The 16,796-nt window shown below is 39.7% G+C and overlaps 1 protein-coding gene across 9 annotated transcripts in view; it reads right to left on the minus strand.

Moving 5' to 3' along the window:
* The window catches only part of ASAP3 (ArfGAP with SH3 domain, ankyrin repeat and PH domain 3), a 116,698-nt gene that overhangs the window by 33,339 nt on the left and 66,563 nt on the right, over positions 1 to 16,796 (minus strand). For all 9 annotated transcript variants that reach the window (XR_006100666.1, XR_006100668.1, XR_006100667.1 and 6 more), the window contains 9 exons: positions 14,396 to 14,465; positions 13,246 to 13,333; positions 11,388 to 11,436; positions 9,350 to 9,537; positions 8,463 to 8,596; positions 5,682 to 5,776; positions 4,327 to 4,507; positions 1,958 to 2,043; positions 996 to 1,111 (listed from right to left, as the gene is read on the minus strand). Coding sequence is in view for 6 of the 9 variants with exons in the window: in XM_042439205.1 (XP_042295139.1) it covers positions 996 to 1,111; positions 1,958 to 2,043; positions 4,327 to 4,507; positions 5,682 to 5,776; positions 8,463 to 8,596; positions 9,350 to 9,537; positions 11,388 to 11,436; positions 13,246 to 13,333; positions 14,396 to 14,465 (1,007 nt within the window). In the remaining 3 variants the exon portion in view is untranslated. The remainder of the gene's footprint in view (positions 1 to 995; positions 1,112 to 1,957; positions 2,044 to 4,326; positions 4,508 to 5,681; positions 5,777 to 8,462; positions 8,597 to 9,349; positions 9,538 to 11,387; positions 11,437 to 13,245; positions 13,334 to 14,395; positions 14,466 to 16,796) is intronic.

Here is a 16,796-nt window from a genome sequence, read left to right on the forward strand (position 1 = left end):
AGAGTCTGGGTGCTCTCTGAAAACCAACACAGTCACTACATGAGATGATTTCCTTACTAAGACTTCTCTGCTAGATCTCAAATGCTATTAAGAACCAAGATTTATGTAGAATAGCTTGTTCATAATCCTCTTACCCAGTGGTTTTCAAACAGACAGGGAGGACCCCCAGGGGAGGTATGTAAGTTGCTCAAGGAGGGCTAAGTACTTCGATCCTCTCCCCACCACTACCACCTTCCAAACCTTTTCTGTCTTGAAAGGGAAGAGAAAGGCAAGGAGGGTACTTGAAGCACCTGCCTGACTGAGGAGTAAGAGTAGGAGTATATTTCCTTATAAAATGTTAAAATATGAATATACATGTGTGGATGAAAATGCACATGCTAAACAAACGGTTGGAAGATTTTTGCATTCACTTTCCCCCTCCTTGGATAGATAGGGATTTGCTACATGCAAACTCTCCCCCTTTCTCATTCAATCTAACCAGGTTACTCCCCCTTTAGGGAAGTACTTACACATTCTCTCAAAGATTTTCTACTAAACTGCATGTTCCTTCTTTTTATCTGAACTATTCACTAGCTAGATTGAGTTATAGCCTTTTATGTAAATATAGATTAAAGCCATTAGTAAAGTTTTGTTTGAACATCAAGCTTGCGTTGTTTTTGAGTCAGTCTCAGTTCTTAGGGAAGCATAGTTAGACAAAGGTATATTTCTGCTACTCTGTTAATTTAAAGCCAGACCCTAACAGACTTGGCTTTGACATTTTTTTGATATTTAATATATTTGTTTCCTTACCAAAGCCTGAAGCCTTAGGAAAGTTAAATTACTCTACACAAACAATTTTTATTCATATACTATGTCAAGCGCAGGGGGAGGAGCGATATCTAGATGTAGATGTAAACAGGGTCACCAGGGTAGAAAGTCTGAGAGCCATATTAGTTCCTGAACCCTAACATGACTCTGAAGTTACTATTACTAATCTCTCTCTCTCTCTTGACTACCTGCATTTGTAGAGGCCTTCCCCTTCAGCAGCAGTTTGATGCAGTTGGGCTGATTGTACTGGGCTCCATAATGCAGAGCAGTGTTTCCATCTAGTGCAGGACTATCTAGATTTCCCCTATATACAGACACAAAGCAGAAAGCAAAATCTAGCTTACATTTTAAGAAGAAACCAAAATAAAGCCTTCTGTCTCATGGATGCAGGGCAGAGCTTATAAACCTCACTATGTCCATCTCCTACTTTCATTATTTTCTGTCATGTACCTACTACCCTTAACAAGAGAGCTAGGGAACCTGTGTATTTTCACATGGTACTGAACTCTAATTCCCAGCAGCTACACACAGTCTGCCCAATAATTAGGTATGATGGGAAAAGTAGGGTTTTAAAACAAATCATTTAGTGGGCTAAAAGACCCTTACCCCTACCTTACTAAAAACAAACAAACAAAACCTTAATCAATAGAACATTATGAATCTTAGAATATATTATACATTAAAAGTGGGAACTGTGCTATCTAAATATACTGCAGTGTTTTCTCATCTCTTAAGAGAAGTGTTCTTGCTCAAGTTTCTTGCTCAATCATTTCCCTCCAAGTAGAACCTTCTGCCCTCCCATCCCTCCATCTTCCCAGTTTGACACAGCTATTATTTTACCTTCAAGTTATTGCTTCTAATGTGTGTGTGTGTGTGTGTGTGTGTGTGTGTATTTCTGCAAACCTCAGGATTCCCTGAAGCATGCCCTTATCACTTCTTTAATTTTTCAGTGTTGCTGTTTTGGATCCATTTCCATATGAACCCACCTCTTGACTTTGCTATTAAAAGAAATGATATTAGATTTAATGGGAGTTGTGTACAATTTTAGGTAGTAATTTTGGCCCCCTGTGTGCCAGGTGTGTAAAAATGTGTCAAAATTAGACCCATATCTGCTTGTAGCTAGCAGGGAATACTACAAGAAGAGATTTACCCATTCTGAATAATGAAGTCCACCAATGGGAGAGAAGTCCTGTTGGCACAGCGCACAGCTAGATGCAGAGCCCGTTCGCCTTGTTCCTGTCAGAGGAAGAAAAGAGAAGCATCACCTTGCAAGCCTTTCAGAGGAAGCAACATTTTGCTGAATTTTCTGGGCTAAACTGTGCTTAGATGGGGTTAAGTCAGATCAAGTAAGCACAAATAAATCTGAACCTGAAGAAAATCCTAAGTTATTACTTTGAGGAGGGCTTCATGCTATGTAGAAAATGTGTAAATCACATTTCAAATACAGTGATTCTCAAGATGAGAGGATAAAAAAATCAGAATTTCAAAATACAACCCAATTCAACCATCATACTGAGAAACAATAAGTAAAAAAAACCCTAACACAACCAGAGTTCTAAAAGTAACAAACTGCAGAAGGCAAAATATTCTGTAAGATTAGTTCCACACTTTGAAGAGATCCATCTGATCAAATTTGAACAAATCTGATCCCTAAAATTTAGAAGCTGCAACCAAGAATTATCTGCTCCACAGTGGCTAACAATATGGAAGGGGTTTCTGTGCTAAATCTTGAAAGCAGAGAGATATCTAAGGAGTTAATTTGCAGCAGAAATTAATCAACATTAATCAAATGCCAAAGAAGATGGACTTTGATCAGGGCTTATGCAAATTTGTACTTCCAGAGTCTGCTATTTCACATCCACATTCACCCACACCATATTTAACTAGAGAAGTTTAGTTTCTTTCCTCATACATCAAGCTCCAGATTGTGCTTCAAAGAAAAGGTTGGATCCAGAGTGCTAATGATTTCTGCCCCAATGGTACATCTAACTTGATTCCAGCTGATCTACTTTAAGTACATCTAAGGTGTGAATCCTACAATTAATCCTGAATAGACTCATTAAAATCAATATGGTTTAATTATTATTGACTCACCAATCAGCAATTGAATAAAATGGGTCTACTTATATTATATTAATTATATAATATTACATTATTTATATCCTGTGTTGCTCCCAATATGGGACCTAAAAAGGCTTACAATACAAGTTAAAACAGAATACGGATAAAACTATATATAACAGAAAAAGTTGATAACCACAGTGGGGTGGCATTTGTTTTGAAATATCTTTTCTTATACAAAGGAATACCTTTCAATTTTTTCCATGGAATAGCTGTGTTCATCTTTTGCAGCAAAATCAACAGGATCTGGGATCTATCCTTATCTACCCAACATTATCTAACTTTAAAAATGAACGAATTTTTGAAAACTGCATCAGATAGAGTGTTGCCTCACTTGGCAGGTGTTTGTACACATGTTTTATTTGTTCACCACATCAGGAGCACTTGTGGGCTGAGAGGTGATATAGAAGTATCTAAAATATGTAATAGTTATATACATAGTTGGGGTGCGAGACTGTAAATAGTAAGATGAGACAGAATAGAAATGTTAAGAGTATGACCATATATTATTACCTTAACTGACATTAACAAGCAATAAGTGTTGGGTTCATAAACATCCTAGCAGATGAGCTGTTTAGCATGTACAGTACATTGTGATGAAAAGTCAAATAAGTCAAAGAAAGTTCTGGTTGCAATAAAATATTTAATCTGTGTATGTTGAGGAAAAACCCATCATTGCCATGTGGATCAGCTTATCCTATTTGTCATAAATACAACTAGAACATTAAGATACCCCTTCAGCTCAAGTGAACCACACCAAAAGGTACAGAAAAGCACAATTGCTCATCAAGCCCCCCTCAGTTTTACAGCCCTAATTATTTTCTCATTTCAGATATTTCAAAAATTTGCAAAGCACATAACTGGCTTCCCAAATACTTAAACATTCCACTTTACATAATACAAATTTCAAGCCATGTAACTGGAAAGAAACACATACACACACACAGAAAGAGAGAGAGAGAGAAGAAAAATGTAGCCATGGCTGCTAGTGATTAACCCAGTGGTGTAAATTAGCACTGCTGTAAAACATGGGTAATATGTGGTCTATCAACTGCATGTGTCCATCTCCCCACCTGTTTCGGTGGCTCTGAATAAAATTTGTCAAAACCTGGAGAGTCACACAAGCCAGGAAACCTGATACTTCCTTAAATGCATGCACTTTGAATTGATTTAAAACACTTCCAGTTTTCCAAATAAGTCAGTGAACTTCCAGCAATTCTGGAAGGAGAGGTGGTATAATGGATCAAAGGGATGGGAAACTGGCCCCTTGACATTCTGAAAGTGCTCACCTCTGCTATAACAGGAAATCACCTGTTGTTGGAGGCAAAGTTCTGTTCAGAAGCAATACCATTTTTATATACCTCTCTTTAATCTTCTATTCCATTTTCTTCCATTTACCTGGCCATCAGGGCTAGCTAAAGGTTTAGATAGATCAGGATGCTCTGCAAAGGCCTGAAGCAGTGCCAAGAGATCCCTGCTTCGGATAGCTTCCCAAATACGGTATGGTTCATCCTTAGTAGCTTTGTGAACATACTTGCGTTCCACGTACTTTGCCATGATGAATTCCTTTCTAGCATTCCTGCCCAAGAGAAAGAACATTTTCAAAAAAAGTGATCTTAGAGACAACTGTAAGAGTATAAAAAATACTTTCTGGATTAGAGCAATAATCTCTCTACTTCAGCATCCCATTTCTGTTTTAATTTCAAAATTGTTAATGTTGTGTGTCTTCAGGTTGTTTCCAACTTTTGCTGGCCCTAAATGGAACCTTTCAAGAGATTCTCTTGGCAAGATTTGTTCAAAGGGGCATTGCCATTGCCCTCCTCTGTGGCTGCGAGACTGTGACTTACCCAAGTTACCCAATGGTTTAGCAGGGATTCAAACCCCACAGTCCTAGTCCAGCACTTGAGCTATTGACTCACAGTTTCAGAATAGTAAACTTCTAGTTCCTAAACCTGCTGGCATACTTTTGCATGTATATGGGCAATGACTGAGGATGTCTTAGTAGAGAAAAGTATTTATTATATTTATTTGTATCCCGCTCTTTTCCCAGGGCTGGGATTCAGAGCGGCTTCACGGCATTAAAAACTGTACAATTAAAAACATTTTAAAAACGTACATTAAAAAGGAATTAAATTATTACGACATTAAAACAGATAGTTATTAAAAGAATAAAATATATATCAAAAACATAAAACTATATTGTATACTAAAAGTAGAGAAAAGCTGAGTGATCAGAGAGCACAGCTTCATCACTCCCTGCAGCAGAATCACAAGCATGCAGTTTAGATTCTAGCATTCAGTTTTTCCAAGTACAGAATGTTGATTAAACAAATTACTAAAAGCAGAGGGTCTACAAACAAAGAACTGAACCTGAGAGAGAAGCATGTGAAGTTTCTTTGCTACCAGTCGACAGTCAGGTCAACTTTCTGCAAGATGTATTTTCTTCATAGGAAGGAGCTCTTGACCTGCTAAAGAAGCTGAACAGCTGTACAATGACTATCCAGCTTCTTCATGTACCACAGCATGGAAAATGAAGAAAACATGTGAAGCTCTTAGCTCTAGATGTGTCTGAAGTTGTAGCTGTACAGGTGTAGAATAACCCTATGTGAGTGAGCCACAGAGACCACACAAAAGAAATATTACTTTTTTTAACTAGTTTATCAAATGCTGGCGGGGGTGTTCTGGGACTACAAGAGGCAGACCATTCCGTTCATAAACACCTTTTTCTTGCATCAACTTCAGTATCTACTCACATGTCACTGGTGGATGAGGGTTTCAGGCTGCCTTGTGTTGGCAAGGTGGCCTCCATGACTTCATTAAACTTAGCATTTCCAATGCTGACTGCCAGCTAGGAGAAAGAAATGAATGTGTGTCACTGGAGGGGGAACTAATCATTATAGAAAGCAACTTCGTAAGTAACATTTTTCTTATTTCTGGTTTTAAAAATAAAAGTTTTGCTAAATTGAGGTGCCAATAAGCTAACCTTCTTGTAGAAAAGGATTGCATCTGCCAGAAGCTTCCAGGAGAAATTATTTTGTAATAATTTATATATTAGAAATATATAGAAATTATCCTCCCTCCATAACTGTCATCCTTCGGCCTGTGAGGGAGTGAATAGGCTGGCCCAGCTCCATCAGGGCAAGCCTAAAGATAAGAGGCTCCTCCCTCCATAACTGCCATCCTTCAGCCTGGGAGGGAGTGAATAGGCTGGCCCAGCTCCACCAGGGCTAGCCTGAAGAAGAGCCCTCCCTCTATTCCATCTGCCTTGGTCCAGGCATCAGAGGGAGAGAAGAACCACTGGACTTCATCCCTTTTCCCACCACCATTCCCTTCTCCTTTTGTTTTGTGTCTTTTAGATTGTAAGCCTGAGGGCAGGGAACCGTCTTATTAAAAATAATAATTGTAAGCCGCTCTGAGAGCCATTAGGGCTGAAGGGCGGGGTATAAATAACGTAAATAAATAAATAATGAATAATATTTTCCTGTTTTTTACAAAAACATTGGGGGAGGGGCTGATAGTGTCTACAAAAATGGTTTTGACTGATGTGAGGTTACAGGAGCATGTGATTCCCATCCCTGATATAAAAGAAGGGTAGGCAACATAAGGTCCACGTGTGGTCACCTGGCTATTTTGAATATACCACACAACACACACAAATGCATAGCTGTGATCCTCAAAAGAGGTGAATGGTCCAGAGGAATGGCTATGGGAGGCTGCCACTGCTGCCCCCCCCACCTTCCCACCATTTGCCTCACAGAGGACTTGGCCCTGAACTGCCCGCCTATGCTACCTTTGAAACATGGTTCTTTCCACAAAAAACATCTGATCTGTATCTTTTTCAAAGATACCACCATTATTATCCCTTAGCTCAAATATATAGAATCACAGAGCTGGAAGGGGCCCCATGGGACATCAAGTCATCCTCCCTGCTCAATTCAGGATCTCCAACTAAAGCATCTCCACTAGGTAGTTGTCCAGTTTCTTTTTGAAGATGTCCAGAGACCCCACCACCATTACCAAATCGCTCTTACTATCAAGATGTTCTAATGTTCAGTTGAAATCCACACTCCTAGAACATAAAATCATTAGACCTGGACCTATCTTCTGGGACAGCAGAGAACACATCTGACTCTCCTATCTGCAAGAGCCCTAGAGGTATTTAAAGAGTGTAATCACGTCACCCTTCAGTCTTTTCTTCACCAGACTGAACATGCCCAGATCCCTAAACATTCCCTCATATATTTTCTTTTCCATACCTACTTATCATCATGTTGCCCTTCTCTGAATGTCTTCCAGCTTGTCTATATCTTTATTAAAATGAGGCATTCAGAACTGAATGCAGTACTCTGACCAATGCAGAATATTACGACTATTACTTTCCTTGACTTGGAAACTATGGTTCTGTTCATGTAGGCTAAAATATTATTTGTCTTCTTTGCTGCAGCATCACACCACTGGGGCATGTTCAACTTATGTTCAACAATACATGTAATTGCCCTCCATCCTACACCTGTACATTTGATTTTTGTGGCCTAAATGTAGAATATTGGATGTGTCCCTGTTAAATTTCACTTTCTGAAATCTGAAACTGAACAAATGAAAAAAAAACTGTTTTAATTTCTGAGCAATTTTTTTAGTTTATTAAGGTCTCTTTTGAATTCTATTCCTATCTTCCAATGTGTTAAATATCCATCCCAGTTTTGCATCACACACAAACTTGATAATCATCTATCAACAATGCTGACAAATAATGGCCCTTTCTTTGACCCTAAAGCACTTCACTTGAGACTTCATTTCAGTTTTAAGCACAGCCATTGATGATGATTCTTTGAGCATGTTTTTCCAACCAATCAGGGATTCATCTGACAGTTTGCTAATAATATTATGAAGGGTCTTATCAAATGCTTTGTTGAAATCCAAATAAATGACATTCTCCTTGTAAACAAAATGAGGTATTCATTAGTAACTGAATAACAAAATTTGCCATGGCAGCAATTAAAATATGTATCAATTAGCAAAAAAGACAGCATGCTATGCTATGTTTTGTAAATAAATCCATATGTATGTATAGTTATTGTTACTGTTCTATGCACATTTTAATGCCCTATACTACAGGCAGCCAAATTCACCATACATGATACATATGGCTTTCTATGGTTGTACAGCGCAGCTGCGTGTAACGCAGGCACGCCATATGCAGCTTCTAGCATATGCTGAAGCCGCGTCGGAAAAACTCCTCTCGCACCCTGGAAGAAGTAATGGGGCACGCGCCCATGCTGCGCATCCCACGGTCCGACGCATGCACGAGCTCCATTACTTCTAAGGGAGCTTGAGCATATACGCGTTTTTCCCTTACGCGGGGCGGTCCGGGACAGATCCCCACATAAAGGATGGGCACACTGTACCAATAAGTTTAGGATGTCAAAAATCCTAATGGAGGAAGCATCTTTGAACTCAAGACAAAAGAGAAAAAGAAGGAGACAAACAGCAGGGGGGCAGGCAATTTCCCTCCAATGTTCAGATGTAGCACTTACCAGGAGTTCAGAAGTGCTGAGAACATCCAGTGTCAGTGACTGGATGCGAGAATAATGCACTCCTAATTCACGATGAATTCCTGAACACTCTATGCATGTCAGAATACCAAGGTTAGTGGACAGCCATGTGGGATCTGTAACAGAAGCATATATTCTGCTGACAAAGGAAAAGTGATCAAATATAACAAATAAAATAAATAGAGGATGTCCTACTGACATGTTGTAAACTGTGCTTGATGCATGTTTTGTTTCATGAGCTGCTGCTGGTGTCTTTCAAGTCAGATAGGCTTTCGGTGAAATAATGGAATGTCTTAGGAAAGGGCATGGCTTGAACAGAGCACTCCACATTAAATATTTTGTTGCAGGCTCCACTGGTCATTGATAAGCACAGATCTCAAACTGCCTTCAACCCACAGGGGCCTCAGTGAAAAGTGAAAAGTAATGCTGTCTGCATACTTGGGAATTTCTTATCTTATTCTTTAAAGGAAGGAAGTGCCAATGGATAGGATGAATCAGGAATGGGGAGGAAATGTCATTATTTTTGTGCCATGCCTTTGTATTCCACTGTTCTCCCCCACCTTACTTTATCTTCACAATGGCCTGAAAACAATGGGCAGATGGAGCGGCTTCCAGCTGCTCCAGGGGCTTGGCATTTACACGCTAAATGCCCCTGGAGTGCCCAGAAGCCACCTCAGAGTCGCCTAAGATGGGCCAAAACCCAGTAAACCACTCTGTTTCCACATAAAAAAAAGACAACCACAGGAAAACTTTAGGGAATTCATTTCAAGAAGGCTCACATGGAAACATGGTCATCATCATAGAAACCATATTGAAATTTCTACCCTGAAGTCAATATTGACTGGTTCTAGAGGACTTCATGGACATACCTGGAGCTCCACAGTCACAGCACTGCCTATTTTCTGGCAAATTCTTCACCTCGCTAATGATAAACTTGGTTAATTCCTGAAGTCCACTGTCAGTCATGCTCCCAGATGAAGACATGCAGCTTCCTGTATCCCCCTTGAAAGCATTGCTAAGAGCTTCATCCTTGCTGTTCTGGAGCACAGACACCCACCTGGTCAATGGAAGAGACTACCAATTAGGAATCCAAATAATATGTGGGCAGCAGGAGACAGTTGCGTAGTGCTAATTTCAGCATTTATCATGAACATCCCATACTGGCACCCCCAAAGAATGTCCAAAAATCCCAAGAACTCTAGGGCAATAAACTAGTTCTTGCTATTTTCATTTCCACTAGGATCAGGTCCTTTGTAAATCTAATGGGCTTTAACTGCTCATTATTTCATTGCCCAAACTATCCCCAAATACTTTGGATTACAATTTGGATGGTTTACAAGAAAGCATTATTGTTGGGAAAATCCATTTTGTCTCCAGCTACTGTGAAGGCTGCAACTAAACTGACAGGTTACAGGGAATTTTGGAGCAGGAAGCAGACTAAGACATTTTCTCCGTACATCAACAAGTAGCAGAGCTTCAATTCTGCAAGTCTTAGTTCCACCGCATCAATGGCGGGATGGAAAAACACAATGTAAGAGAGCCAATACAGAATTCACACTCACTGAATTCAGAGGTCCACATACATTATGACTAGAGTCACAAAATCAGCATTTTAGCAGCATCAGGTACTCTGGAATATCAGACTCTGTAAGCTTATCAATAGGCAAATTACAGCGTAAAGTAAGTAAGAAATAAGTCACAGCCACCTTTGACAAAACCTAAGTCTGTCAAATAGTTTTATTACTTATCCTAAATTGTAGCCTCTCCCCCGTTCTCTTCCTACTCTGACACTCTAACCATTAAAACACACAGCCCCATAACTCTAATCAGAATGGTGACACAGTGTAGATTGAGTTTCAGATGTAGATCTAGTTCAAATGGACATTCATTCTCAAACACATGCAACCTTACACACCTTCCTGGAAAGCTAAAATGAGTAGTGCCATCTTGGCTACCTTTGACAAAAGGTGGGACATGAACCTAATTTTAAAATTCTAGCAAGCCATGCCTTATATCAAAGGCAACAAATCTATGGCCTTCCAAACAGTGTTGTATTATAACACCCATTATCTCTACACACTAGACATGCTAGCTGGGACTGATGGAAGCTAGGGCCCAACACCATCACCCTTGCTGTATATATGCATGTGCTTGTAAAATGTGCAAGCATATTCTTAGTATAAGTATGGGTTATGAGCTTTTAAAGATTATTCTTAACTAGCAAAAATAAAGATAATGAAAACTGGTTTTCGCAGATATTTATTTTTTCAGCTTCATCAGTATTTACTATCCACAAGAAAAAAGATCTTTGTCCCAAGGAGAGTAATGATCGAACCTCACACACAACAGCACAAACAACATCTACGAAAAATATTAAAACTCTGAGAAGAGAGTCAGAGAACACAACCTTAGCTGTGTCCCAAAATGATGATGATGATGATGATGATGACAACGACTACCTTCACCACCACCTTTGTCACTGTTGTCATCACCATGAAAGGTTTTACACTACGAAGTGCTTGGTTATTCTGTCTTATATCGCCCCATCTCCAAATGTTAACACCCTCATTTTGCATTCTCAGTACTCCACCTTTTGGGCACCATCTGCTTCTGATTAAACCTTCCACACATAGCATAAGAACCTTATCACAAGCCTCTCATCTTCTCTGTAGTCACAAGTGTAATTTGGGGGCAAAAAGAGTGTTCATTTCTGTTTCTTGTCCAATGCTTAGCATGCTATGCAGGGCTAAATGCAAATGTTATAACAGCATGACCAGGAGTGAAGAAGAAGAGGAGGAGGAGGAGGCGGCGGCAACTGCTTGTTTTCTTTACTATTACCAGCAGCCAGAGTTCCAAAATCGGAATGGATAGAGCCCTAAAGCAAACACCACATAGCAAAAAACTTACATAATGCACTCTTGCTCATCTTCTGCTTGGAAGTGATATGTTCGGCTGTCTGCAACGAGAGGAAATTTGGAGAGATCTAAGAGTATGGAAAGGGGAAGGATTTAGTTCTCCCAGGTTTTTTAGATTCCAGCTCCCCTAATCTCTTACTACTGGCCAAGATGACAAAGGTTTAAGACATCAACATTAAACATATTATATTCTGTGGGTTTTTAAAAAAAAATGTTTCTAGATGTTATTATTAAAGAAGAAGGATGGAAAGTGAGAATGCCTCATGAAACATCTCATTTATTCATTTATTTGTACTCTGGTATGATCCTCAATGGGGTTTACAGCACATCGTCAATACTTTAATCCAAAGCGATAGGGAGCTGTTGCATCTCCAGACATTTTACACTACAACTCCAATCAGACTTAGCTAGCATGGCTAATAGTTTATAGCAGGGGTCCTCAAACTCTGGCCCTCCAGGTGTTTTGGACTTCATTTCTTAAACTCTCATTATGATTTTATTAGAATCCAATCTGCACCAACAACAGAAAGCTTTTTATTCCCTCACCATTTTTTAAAATGAGGGCCTTTGCTGCTCGAAGGGAATGAAAAGTTTCCACGTATCAAGTGGGCTGCTGACTAGGCTGTCAGTTGAATTTTAATTCAGTACTTGCTGTACTGAGTGGTAGCATGGTGTACTAGTTTGAGTGTTGGACTATAATTCTGGAGAGCAGGATTCAAAGCCTTGCTAAGCCATACAAACCCACTGGGTGATCTTGGGCATGTCACGCTCTTTCAGCCTCAGAGAATAGCAATGACAAAACCCCTCTGAAGAAACCTGTCAATAAAAACCCATGATAGGGTCACCATAAGTTGGAAATGACTTGATGGCAGATAGCAATAACAACAAAACTTGTTGTACTGGGACAGCAGCCTCCAGCACCTCTGAGGGCAGCAGACCAAGTTTCCTGACAGAGGTGCCTGAGTGGCTCAGGAAGAACAACCAAGAGGACTATTCCCCTCCACAAACATTTACACACACACACACACACACACACACACACACACAATGCATTTGCCACCAAAGGCAATTTCCTCACTCTCCTTAACGGTGGGACCATCTATTATTCTCTTGATCATAAAGCTATTTCTCCAAGCATAATGATCCCAAATGGTGTGCACTCTTACCTGTCAAAGGGTTTGAGAGCTAATTTTTGCCTTCCCTTAGATTTTTGCAAGCCACACTGCCCTCTGAGGGAAAACTGATGCCAAAAAACAAATAATTTCACCATAAGCCTCAAAGGGGTATGACTTGCCATTTAAGTGTAATTTAATTAATGAAATGTAATGAAATTAACATAATACCCCAGCCCTGTTCAAAATAAGAACGTTTTTTTAAAAAAAACCAGGCACTGACTGAATCCTGGGGAACTAAGGGCTACACGTATAGTGTGGGCCACAACTTTGCCCCCTCCTGAGTCAAGAGCTCTTGTACCAACAAATTGGTTAAATTTGAGCAAGGGGATAATGCTGTCCTGTTTGAAATGATATTTCAAGGCTACCAATCAATAGTTCTTCATTAAATTTAAGGTTATGAGTGGGCATTGTAAGACTCTGCACTACACTGATAACCATTCTAAATTTTATTTTTCAGTGACCTACATGATGGAGGTGAAGAAAATTGAGAGATGACCTAATCTCTCTCAACAAGTACACAGTTGTCAGAATGAGAAACATCTGGGTTTGCATTAATACATGTGAAAAGGATTTTAGGACTGTAGTAAACATAGCCTGCAAACAAGTTAGTGTGATACAGCTGTAAGAAAAGCTAAACTGATCTTAGGTTGCATTAGCAGGTAGTTCTTTACATACATGTCACAAGGTCAAAGGATTTTTTATCCTCTGGATGAGGTCTCACTTGGCAGGTCAACAGATTCAACTTTACAGGAGGCCGGTTTATCTGTAAAGGCAAAATGTTTAAAATGGTGCATTAACACGCCATCCAGCTGCTCTGTCTATCAAATTTTGCAAGCTCACTTCTAATATATTAACTATTATAAACAACAGCATCAACAATTTATTAACAGCATTTATATGCTATCCAGTAACAAGTGTTCTTTGGACAGCCTATAATAATACAAAAAGACAAAATAATAAGACAAAGCAATAGACAGTTATATATAAAGCTGAACATGCAATCAGATTTAAAAATTAAAGTTTGGATCCTGGTTTATATAATATACCCATTAAGATTAATGGGTATTATGTCAGTCACAATGTTATTGTTCCATTGATTCTCAAAGGTCTCCTCTGGAGGGCTACTCATTGAAAAACATGGAAGACAGGGTGGGAGAAATCAAGGGCCTGACTCCAGTGACGTTTACACACATGTTGATTTATGAAATTCTCATTAATTCCATGAGTCTATTTTGCTTAAAGTCACCATAAGCTGGAAATGACTTGAAGGTACATACACACATACACACACTCACACGCATCCTGCAACCTCTATAGATCTTTCTTGCTCATCTGAGATTTGATTCATAGATTGCTGCCATTTTAAACATGAAGTCTCTCTATATCATTTCACCACATCCATTTGCAAAGACATTAGATCCTTTTGTGACAAGAGCTGCTGTTTACCATGCTAAACAGCTACAAGTGGATAGGTTTACTCTGGCCAGAAAATACCAACTGATGCCACAGGTCAAATTCAAACATGTCATTTTGCAGTTTTTGACCACATCGAAATGCAAATCACAAATCAGGCCTCACATGAGACTTGAAGTCCATAACCACAGAGAAAATGCAGTTACAGCTACCACCAGGAAGATAGGAAGACCACATAGGATACAAAGAGTACAGTTAGGGATTAGAAAGAACATAAGAAAAACCCTGCTGGATCAGACTAAAGATCAAGGGCCAGAAGACACTTTCCAACCACGGTCTAATGCACTCACTGAACATTTGAAAGGATTCATTTGGTGATAAATTTCACTCTAACACTGCCAGCTCCACTTACTGTGCTGTGTGAGATGGTAAGGCATCCATACTTTACACCACACTTCCTCTTCTGCCACACTTTCCGAATCCTAGGAGTAAAAGAAAGGAATCAGAAACCCACTTGGCAGGAAAAGCTATTTCCACCAAAGGTCATAAATGACAAATGTTCTATAATGGCCAATGTCTAAAAAAAAAAAGGAAAGGAAAGAAAAGAAATGCTTTGCAGAAAAGAGGAGAGGAAAAGAAGATAGCAATTTGTATAAAGATTTACTAATTTATAGAGAGAAAGATATAAAATTTACTAATGACTACTATGATCTAAATCTACAGTGGAGACCTCCAGACTGTTGGAATGCAACTTTCATCAGCTCTAGTCTTTAGTGGTGAAGAATGACAGTCCATCAACATCTGCAGTGCTACATATTCTATATACCTGATCCAAACAGAACAATAACAGAACAACAACAATAACATCTCATCATAGTGCAGAAGTCTGGGTGACTGGATGACTTACACAGGTACAGACTGTGGATGTGCATCTTCAATTCTACTTTGAATTCTACCAATCCCTTTTCCTTTGTCATAAATTTTTTGAAAGCAACTTTTCCAAAATCAGCTCATTGTCAAAACACCCAAAGACAACATAAGTCTCTCATGAATTAGCTAAGAGAAAAAAATACCATAATTTGGAAATCAATTTTTTTTAAAAAAAGTTTTTTCTTTCTACAAAAATTATAAGCATAATTATAAGGGGAAGACAAACATTTGAGATACATGAAATACAGAGCAATTTCAAGATTAAACAATGTCAATGTAAATGGGGAAAACAGGGGAAAATAATGATTAGTTCACCATCATCACTTCTTGCCTGTGGAAAACTAACACCAGGAAGGCGATGAGCAAAGCTTAGAAAAGTTGCTTTTTGTACTACAGCTCCCAGATTTCCCAAGCCTGCACAAAGGACTTTCCTCAAAAAGAGCTGCTTTTCCTGGCTCTGGTGAGGAGCCAGTGTAGTGCAGTGGTTAGAGTGTAGGACTAGGACTGAAAAAACTAGGCTTCAGATCTTCAATTAAATATCAGCCTTGCTGCATTTATACCAGCAAAATCTTGGTCTCAATAGGACTTTATGTGCTTTCATGTCACTTCTCACACATGGTGGCTATAAGCCAAATCTATCACAGGGTTTTCTTGGCAAGACTTGTTCCAAGGAGGTTTGCCCTTGCAACAGTGTGTGACTTGCCCATGGCCACTCAAGTCCATTTCAATGGCTGAGAAGGGATTTGAATCCTGGTCTTCCAGAGATCAAGTCCAACACTCAGATCACTATAACACATTGGCTCTCCATATGATTGGATGTAGGACAAACAGCACTACCCCTCCTGCTGGTTTTAAAAATAATATTTATGGTATTTATAGTTCTTAATAGCGTTTAGGGATGTTGTCGCTAACAAAAGCTACATTCCATTAGTTCCTCTCTAAAATGAATGCATCGACCAGGAAGATGAAAAAGAAACACATTTAAAAGCTAACTGATGGATTTTTGTTTTACTTTTATTTTTAATTTTTTGTATTTACCATATGAACCGTCCCTGAAAAATAGGGAGGGTAAATAAACTTGCTGTACTCTTCTCTCCCTTTCCAGCTCACTGTAGACACTGAGCAATGTAACAAAGGCCCGTTACAGACCGCCCAAAAGGGGCGGTCTTGGGCCGCTGCCAGTTGCAGCGCGGGGAAGCCACTGCAGCCAAACCGTGCGACTCCCCCGCGCTGTAAAAAAGGAGTGCGAAAATCACACTCCTTCCGGCAACCCGGAAGAGACGTCGCAAGTGCCAAAGCGCGCACTCGCAACGTCTCTTCTGGGTTTAGATGTCCGGACACTGTGCGTCCGTTACGTCAAGATGGCCATGCCCGTCTGTATAGGGCGCCGCCATCTTGCCGTACGGAATACGCGCAAGGGGCAAGGCGCGTCCAGAAGCGCCGCCCCTTGCGTGTATTCCTGGCGCAACGACGGCGCTGCTTAGGCCCGTCTGTAAGGCGCCAAAGCCTCTGAGTGCAGACTAGCATCCCTTCAACTCGGTGCCTAGGATAAGTACCACCACTAATTGCTAGTGGTGACCAAAACATGTCCAAATGGTTCAGATTAATCAGGTTAATACAGTAAGGACAGAAAATGAAATCCAACTGTCTTGGGCTCACTATCAGTCCTGTGCATTATGATTATTTCTCCTCTCTCAAGACAAGATGGTTTCATCTTTTTATAAGGGCTCCTCCCACCACTGATTTAAAAATGCTGTAATGCCTTTTTCTAAGGCAATACTGGAAGTCAGAATTAAAAACTGTTGCTATTTTTGGCACCAATCCTTCGCCATTCGCCCTATCCAGTATTAAGATGTGAAAATTTTCTGAAATCTAATGTGACC

Source organism: Sceloporus undulatus, chromosome 9 (assembly GCF_019175285.1).
Source record: "Sceloporus undulatus isolate JIND9_A2432 ecotype Alabama chromosome 9, SceUnd_v1.1, whole genome shotgun sequence".
Taxonomy (NCBI): Eukaryota; Metazoa; Chordata; class Lepidosauria; order Squamata; family Phrynosomatidae; genus Sceloporus; species Sceloporus undulatus.